This window comes from Priapulus caudatus, unplaced genomic scaffold, assembly GCF_000485595.1.
Source record: "Priapulus caudatus unplaced genomic scaffold, Priapulus_caudatus-5.0.1 Scaffold121, whole genome shotgun sequence".
In the NCBI taxonomy this organism is placed as follows: Eukaryota; Metazoa; Priapulida; class Priapulimorpha; order Priapulimorphida; family Priapulidae; genus Priapulus; species Priapulus caudatus.
In genome coordinates, this window is record NW_014577182.1 from 288,772 (window position 1) to 297,488 (window position 8,717).

General features: G+C 47.3%; 2 protein-coding genes across 2 annotated transcripts in view; both read right to left on the reverse strand.

The window, feature by feature from the left end:
* LOC106805635 (suppressor of cytokine signaling 6-like) overlaps positions 1–8,717 on the reverse strand; it is a 13,222-nt gene that overhangs the window by 3,093 nt on the left and 1,412 nt on the right. Inside the window, exons 2-3 of the mRNA XM_014807318.1 lie at positions 6,828–6,996; positions 6,250–6,454 (exon numbers count right to left, since the gene is read on the reverse strand). Coding sequence (XP_014662804.1) covers positions 6,250–6,454; positions 6,828–6,975 — 353 coding nt within the window. The 5' untranslated portion in view covers positions 6,976–6,996. The remainder of the gene's footprint in view (positions 1–6,249; positions 6,455–6,827; positions 6,997–8,717) is intronic.
* The window catches only part of LOC106805631, a 10,656-nt gene continuing 5,354 nt past the window's right edge, over positions 3,416–8,717 (reverse strand). The window contains exons 3-5 of the mRNA XM_014807314.1: positions 4,642–6,225; positions 4,069–4,191; positions 3,416–3,566 (exon numbers count right to left, since the gene is read on the reverse strand). Of these exons, the coding sequence (XP_014662800.1) occupies positions 3,487–3,566; positions 4,069–4,191; positions 4,642–6,225 (1,787 nt within the window). The 3' untranslated portion in view covers positions 3,416–3,486. The remainder of the gene's footprint in view (positions 3,567–4,068; positions 4,192–4,641; positions 6,226–8,717) is intronic.

Consider the following 8,717-nt stretch of genomic DNA (forward strand, 5'->3'; position numbering starts at 1 on the left):
GCAACCGACAACCATTGAGCATACATGAACGACGAACAGTAAGCATACGATGCAACACGAAACATAAGCATACGTACGACACGAAACATGCTTACACGTGTGTGGCGTACACGGTTACCTACCTGCCACATGTGCTGGAGGGAGCGCATTGGTGGCGAAAGCGTGACACGGGGCCGTTGTGGGAGTTAGCCCACCGCGCTGTCGGCCGCGCCGGGAATAGTCCGAACACTCGGGGTGACGCAGGGTAGAACTGTGTGTACTTTGCCCTTCTTCGACTCGAGCACGGGTGCTGCCTCAATCAGGGTTGCGCCGCTGCACGAAACCAACGAAGTTCTCGATTTTTCGCCGAATCCGAAGCGACCTTGCGAACGAACGAGGTTCGATGTCATGAGGAACGGGAGTGTGACTGGAGGCAGGCGAGAGAGCGATGCCGCGGAAACGCAGTCCGTAGGTCTCGTTAATTACCAACTCGTCACCCACGTCATCGCGTCGGTCCGGCATCACGCTGCATTTACAACTCTACTGTATTTCACGAATGCCAAACCTCGTGTCAGATAACACCTAAACTGCCATGAACGAAAGATTCGACAGGTAACAAAACGGTTGTTGGTGCGAGCCGGCGTAACCTACTGAAATACTCCTTTACTCGCTGCCGTGGCGCCGCATGGCGAGGTAAATTAAATCCAACAGAGACAGAGGGTAGGGTGCATACATGGCCGACACGCAGCGATTAGCTAGGTACCTTGTGATACTCTATCCGCAGTGTCGGTTCGGCTCTCAGTGGGAAAGATCCACCCCCCCCGGAACATTTACCCCTTGAACAATTACTCACTTGTTGTTTATTATTCATTGTTGAACAGTTTTGATTATTTTATATTTTCTCTGTTGGAGTGAACCTAAATATGAGCACGCGCCGACCGAGGAGCTGTGTTTGTTCACGCGCCGACCGAGGAGCTGTGTTTGTTTACGCGCCGACCGAGGAGGTGCGTTTGTTCACGCTGGGGAGTTCAATCGAAATACATGCCAGAGAACGGACCTCAGTTTATAGGCATCGAACATGTTCCATCGAACCCGCTTCACCCGCAAGCAAATGCCGAAAATGAGAGTGACGTCACCTAGGCACGAAAAACATATTAAAGGCTTACTAATTCTGTGCACTAATGCTAAACAGGGCGATACCAATCGCAGCTACTGAGGTTGGACCTGCTGAGCTAATGGTCTATGAAATAAGGACGCAACTTCTGACGTTGGAGAAGAAGTTGAAACTAGGATGGACCAACTTACAAGCAGTGAGATAGGGATGAAAAGGACATGTGATACGAGGCGAACTTCGACAAACACCATCGGGTGCGCGTGCTTCCTCCACTTAAACCAGGGAATATTGTTCGAATAAAGGTGGATGGCGATAATAGGTGGAAGATCTGGTATTAAACGTCCAAAAGTCAAAGAGTGCGCGCATACAGCTTCGCGGACTAAAGAACAAAGATGGGTGCCTTCTTCTTTTCCTCTCTTTTATTTTTCTTCATCTTTATCGTCTTATTCATTGTAACCAACAATGGTAGTATTTTAGTACTATCTACCCGATCGAAACGTATTAGGTATAGGGCATCTATTCCGTTATCTCTAGACTTTTTAAATATGATTATTAATGTGAAACAATTATTCATATGAAAATTTTATTAATCAAATGCATTTGTAAATATTAGTACTGGAAAACTATCTAAAACTAGAAAAGGCAGTTGTCGCCAACTACATGTATCCCCCGTGTTCTCCCCAAGATGTGTAAGTATACGAAGTTTGGTCGCGCTAGGTCAATTAGGGGCCGAGCTATAGAGCAGAAGGGAAATATGATCAAGGTCAAAGTCAAGGTCTAATAAAAGCCGCAGTGACCTTGTTTTGGTACTCTGCTCACCTTCTCCCCAAGATGTGTAAGTACACCAAGTTTGGTAGCGCTAGGTCAATTAGGGGCCGAGTTAGAGAGCGGAAGGGAAATATGATCAAGGTCAAGGTAAAGGTCAAATAAAAGTCTCAGTGACCTGGTTTTGGTACTCTGCACACCTTCTCCCCAAGATGTGTAAGTATACCAAGTTTGGTCACGCTAGGTCAATTAGGGGTCGAGTTATAGAGCGGAAGGGAAATTCTCTGCGGCGGACCGAGCTGCGGCGGCGGCTGGGGAGACATGAAACCATAGTATCAATATACAATAATCCGTTATCTAGTATCTAGTATGTAAACCCCAGGGGTAAAGGTCCGGGGTAATTGTCCGGGGGGTGAATGGCATGGGGGGTAAATGTCCGGGGGTGATTGTCCGGGGCGTATTTGTCCTGACACCTTAAAATCGGACCATCCGCCAAATAAACAACCACAGTTACCACACCAATTGGATTTTCTCAACCAAAATGGGCTCAAATGGAAGATAAAAGATAGCTAGCTAGGAACCTATCTCCATGTAGTATTTGACATTATTATTGATAATGTGTCAAATAATCCCAACAAATTACAAGCAGATGCGACATCTTACATTTTGTGCAAGTTTCGGCCCAAAAATTTCCGTTTTTGAAATGTATCAAACTACGTTTCATACTGTAGTTCAGAAATAAATAAATACATTTTTAGGCATAAACTGGACTTGGACATCTTTTATCTTCCATTTGAGCCCATTTTGGTTGAGAAAATCCAATTGGTGTGGTAACTGTGGTTGTTTATTTGACGGATGGTCCGATTTTAAGCAGGGGTCAAATTTCATGACCTATCGGTGTGTAGGAAATACAATTTCCAACATTTTGAGTGGTCATTTGTAACAAATGGACAATTAGTTAAAAATATATTGAGTTTTTCATTTTGGGTCCGAGGTCTGACGCGATCATCCACATTCAAGAGGTCATTACTACCACTAAGCTGTGGATGCTGGGTTGGGCTCACGTATTTTTTCATCTATGGATATAGGCCTATCAAGAAAACATAGTGAGAATTTGCCACCCCAGGTGGTACCAATATCTGGTCTGGCTCATGGACTAATAGTGATACACACAAGTATGAAAACGTCTGTTATTATGCCGGATTGAACAAAATTAGCAAGAAATGTCTAATTGGCGCTGCCAGGATAAATCACACATTTAGCATTTTTGCAGTTAAATTCAAATAGCTAAAGAAGTCAAACAGCAAGCAAGCATTATGAAAGTTTGCAGAGTTGTTCTCACTCTGAATAGCTAACTTGTGCAATGATTGATTACTTATCAGCAGAATCGATTATTTCATCCATGGCTGCAAATGATCAACATTCAATTATAATTGATCATTGGGATCACTACCTATAACCCTACGTTAACAGTAATCTATAATTGTTAATAAGCTATATTACCTATTTCGTATTCTACCCAGTTTCTGTCTCCCTAGATCAGTGCTACTGGGTAGAGATTGAACACTGTTTTTCAACACCATTTTAATATGGATCGGCAGCAGATTTTGGTTCATAGTTTCATACTGCTATTGTGAAAACAAATAAGCTTGCCTACTTACATCTTTCAACTGGGATAAAGTGTCAGCAAAGGCAGCTAATGTTGTTCCTGAAAAAATTAAAATTAAACAGTTGATATATCTCAAGAAATATATACGCGGCACCATGCATGCACACACATGCACGCACGCACGCACGCACACACACAGAGACACGTGTACACACATGCACACCCACGCACATACACAGAGACACATACGCACACACGCACGCACGCACACACACAAACAAACACATACGCACACACACACCCACGCACTTACACAGAGACACATACACGCACGCACACACACACACGCACAAACACATGCACACACACACGTGTACATGCACAGAGACAACACACACATTAATACACCTATATGTAACTCACATAGCCATTTATTAAACCATCCCTTGTTGGGCCCGATTCGACATTACCAGCGAAAAACTCCCCCAGTTGGCATTGCTTTTAAGAGGTTGAACAGGTTACACGGCAAATAATCAAACATTTAGCTGTAAGTCTAAAGCAAGTGCCTCACAGCTGAGTGATTGCACATAATGGTAGTCACCTTCTGGAGAGGCCGGGCCATTACAGTTGCGCTGTCGCAAACGAACCTCCTCCGGTTTGGCAATCGATGGCTCTGCTACTGCCGCCAAGTGTAGCACAGAATTGTCAGATGGCAACACAGAACCTACAATCATCCGTTTCGTTAGGGGTTTCTCAATTTAACAAGGATCTTGACTTCAGCCAATTGTGATTGTAAATACCATCGTCTTTGCTACTTTATGATAGATAGTATAATAGTCATATGATGTAGATAAAGATGATCTAAAGATATTACTTTACACGAGTAAAATGTCTTTAACACACTTCACAATCTTAGCTAGAAGTGATTCACATTTCATTTCAACAAAAACTGTAGAATCCGGGAAGATACAATCACACACTGACTCTATAAGGTCATACTCTATATTTTCGTGGAAGTATATGCTCGCGTATGGAATAAACAACGTGCGTGACTAGAACAAACCACCCAGGCAAGCTGAGAATAATGATTAATTGAAAAGTAGCTGATCGCCATGGCAATGATTTGTGATCACTGTAGCAACAATTGCTCACAGAGATTAACAAATGCACCCACCTTCTTGATGTGTCGCCAGCGGCTCAGAGTTGCTACGCCGCGCCAACGCCCTCCGCCCCGGTGCATGAGGGGGCGCCTGCGCATCACCACCACTCCAGCTTGTCGTCGTACCTGCCATTGCCGCGTCCCCCCTCCGGATGGACCGTGGCGGGATCAGCGGAGGAATGCCGTCCGCGAAGGAATCCTCCGTGTCTGGATCGGGTCGCGACGGACTCTCGGATGTGCGTTTTCGCCGCTCGCCCTTCTCATACGGGTTCGGCTCTGCTCGCGCGTGTGTCGTCGCTATCGACGCAGGTAGCCTCGCTGGCGCCCGCTTCCGCTGCGTAGGGGCGGTGCCTGCAGCGGAAGCGTCTGCGTGGTGGCTGAACACCGACGTGACGGTGCTGCGTATCGCATCGAACACAGACGCGCGTTTGCGGTGATCGCCCGCGGCGTCAACGGCAGCTTCTGATGGCGCGTCCCGCGCTCGATCGGAGCGAGCCCCGCCCCCACCAGGTGTCGCCTCCGATTCCTCGCGACACACCGCCCCGGCGTCACTGGCGGCGGCTATGGCGCGCGACCGCGGTGCGACACTGTCGTCGCTGCGGTGCTGTTCTGCACTCGATTGCTGAGCAACGCTGCACGACTGTCCGGCTCCGTGCGAAGCCTGAGCGACACTGTCGCATGAAGACTGGCCGCTGCCGACTGTTCGTTTTGGCGGCAGTGGTGGCGGTGCCTGCAGCGGCAAGCTACTGACAAACAACGTCCGCGTGAGCGGATGTGGTAGTGATTCAGGCCGCTCCTGCTGAAGACACCGGCGCACTCTGCTGGGCACCGGCGGAGGAGGCTCGCACTCTCGCTCCACTGTCCGATTTGGCACAGGCAGAATCTTGCCTGCGACGTCTCGCTGCATGGGGGCGCCACTGTCTGCTACGTCGCTGTCGAGCCCCAACGAATCTACCACTTGCGACACTTCGCCTTGGCAGTGGGTATTATCGACGTCAATGCTGTTCGTAATCTCCGCTGCTCGGGTCACACCATGATGGAACCCGTTATTGCTCTTCGAAAGGTCGCGACTTCGCTTATCTTTGGTACAGCGATGACCAGAAGCGGTGCATTCTGTCACGTCGCTGACATCCGCTGCTGGTGTGGGTTCCCCTGAGTCATCGACGGCTCTTCTTCCATCGTTCCCGTCGTTCTGTTCTTCTGTCGCAACTGTGTTGTGGTTGTCACTTGTGATGCTGTTTGCAGGGCCGTGGCTCTCCTGCCCTGCGTCGCGCTGCAAATTCAAAGTTGTCACCACTGTGTCGGCTGCCACACATTCTGGGCCTGTACCTCCTGCCACACGTTCTGGGCCTGTACCTCCTGCCACACGTTCTGGGACTGTGCCTCCTGCCACGCGTTCTGGAACTGTACCTCCTGCCACACGTTCTGGGACTGTGCCTGCTGCCACGCGTTCTGGGACTGTGCCTGCTGCCACGCGTTCTGGGACTGTACCTCTTGCCACACGTTCTGAGACTGTACCTCCTGCCACGCGTTCTGGGACTGTGCCTCCTGCCACGCGTTCTGGGACTGTGCCTCCTGCCACGCGTTCTGGGACTGTGCCTCCTGCCACGCGAGGTTACCTACCTGCACATGTGCTGGAGGGAGCGCATGGTGGCGAAGCGTGACACGGGCGTTGTGAGTTGCACGCGCGTCGGCGGCCGGCCGAACATCGGGTGACGCAGGTAGAACGTGTACTTGCCCTTCTTCGACTCGAGCACGGTGTGCTCAATCAGGTTGACGACGCTGACGAAACCAAACGAGTTCTCGATCTCGCCGAATCCGAAGCGACCTGCGAACGAACGAGGTCGCATGTCGTGAGGCAACGAATGTGACGTGGCGCGCAGGCGAGAGCGATGCGCGAAAACGCAGTCCGTAGGTCTCGTTAATTACCAACTCGTCACCACACGTCATCGCGTCCGGCATCACGCTGCATTTACAACTCTACTGTCATTCACGAATGGCAAACCTCGTGTCAGATAACACCTAAACTGCCATGAACCGAAAGATTCGACAGGTAACACAAACGGTTGTTGGTGCGAGCCGGCGTAACCTACTGAAATACTCCTTTACTCGCTGTCGTGGCGCCGCATGGCGAGGTAAATTAAATCCAACAGAGACAGAGGGGTGCATACATGGCCGACACGCAGCGATTAGCTAGGTACCTTTGTGATACTCTATCCGGCAGTGTCGGGTTCGGCTCTCAGTGCGGAAGCTCAGGCTGAGGATGTAGTGATCGTTGGATGAGTCACGCACTAGGAATGAACCATCAGACAGACCCTGCAGTTTCTCCTCCGCCTCCTCAAAACTCATTGGCCCCCAGTACCAACCATACTGCAGACAGTCAGAAACATGGGGAAAAGATGACCAGCGGCACATTCATGGGGTAAAGCATAAAATACATAACAGATATAACTAATTACTAACAATAATCGAATAGGGCACCACTAACCCTAATTCTAATTTCTAACCCTAACCATAATCTTAATCTCCAAAGCTAATGCTAATTCCTAACTCTAACCTTAGTGATGGGAACTGGCTTGAATTTTATAATCAATTATCGGTTCCACCCAACCGATCGATAATCGATTAAAATCGGATAATTGGTTAATCATCATAGCGCATGAATGACCTTTTTATCTGGCTTATATTATCCTACTTTAAAACTAAGAAAGCTAGACTGTTTCCATAGTAAAATGTAACAATAGTTAAAATAATAATCCATGGTGAATTTTATTAATATACCTACTGCAATCTATAAAGCTAATAAGAAGACATGTTTTACCACTACAATTATAGTTTTAATGAATTGCCATGATAATTCTATTCAACGTGCCTCCAGTCCACTATCTTGAAAAGGGCGGGGATACTACCATACACTATATATAGTCCATGAGCCAGACCCCAAAATTTCATGGATTGGTACCACCTGGGGTGGCAAATTCTCACTATGTTTTCTTGATAGGCTTATATCCATAGATGAAAAACACTGTGAGCCCAACCCAGCATCCACAGCTTAGTGGTAGACTGGTAGTAATGACCTCTTGAATGTGGATGATCGCGTCAGACCTCGGACCCAAAATCTGGGGGTAGGCTAGGGGAAATTAAAAGCTCAATATATTTTTAACTAATTGACCAATTGTTACAAATGACCACTCAAAATGTTGGAAATTGTATTTCCTACACACTGATAGGTCATGAAATTTGACCCCTGCTTAAAATCGGACCATCCGTCAAATAAACAACCACAGTTACCACACCAATTGGATTTTCTCAACCAAAATGGGCTCAAATGGAAGATAAAAGATGTCCAAGTCCAGTTTATGCCTAAAAATGTATTTATTTATTTCTGAACTACAGTATGAAACGTAGTTTGATATATTTCAAAAACGGAAATTTTTGGGCCGAAACTTGCACAAAATGTAAGATGTCACATCAGCTTGTAATTTGTTGGGATTATTTGACACATTATCAATAATAATGTCAAATACTACATGGAGATAGGTTCCTAGCTAGCTATCTTTTATCTTCCATTTGAGCCCATTTTGGTTGAGAAAATCCAATTGGTGTGGTAACTGTGGTTGTTTATTTGGCGGATGGTCCGATTTTAAGGTGTCAGGACAAATACGCCCCGGACAATCACCCCCGGACATTTACCCCCCATGCCATTCACCCCCCGGACAATTACCCCGGACCTTTACCCCTGGGGTTTACATACTAGATACTAGATAACGGATTATTGTATATTGATACTATCGTTTCATGTCTCCCCAGCCGCCACCGCTGCTCGGTCCGCCGCAGAGAATTTCCCTTCCGCTCTATAACTCGACCCCTAATTGACCGAGCGTGACCAGACTTGGTATACTTACACATCTTGGGGAGAAGGTGTGCAGAGTACCAAAACCAGGTCACTGAGACTTTTATTTGACCTTTACCTTGACCTTGATCATATTTCCCTTCCGCTCTCTAACTCGGCCCCTAATTGACCTAGCGCTACCAAACTTGGTATACTTACACATCTTGGGGAGAAGGTGTGCAGCATATTAAAACCAGGT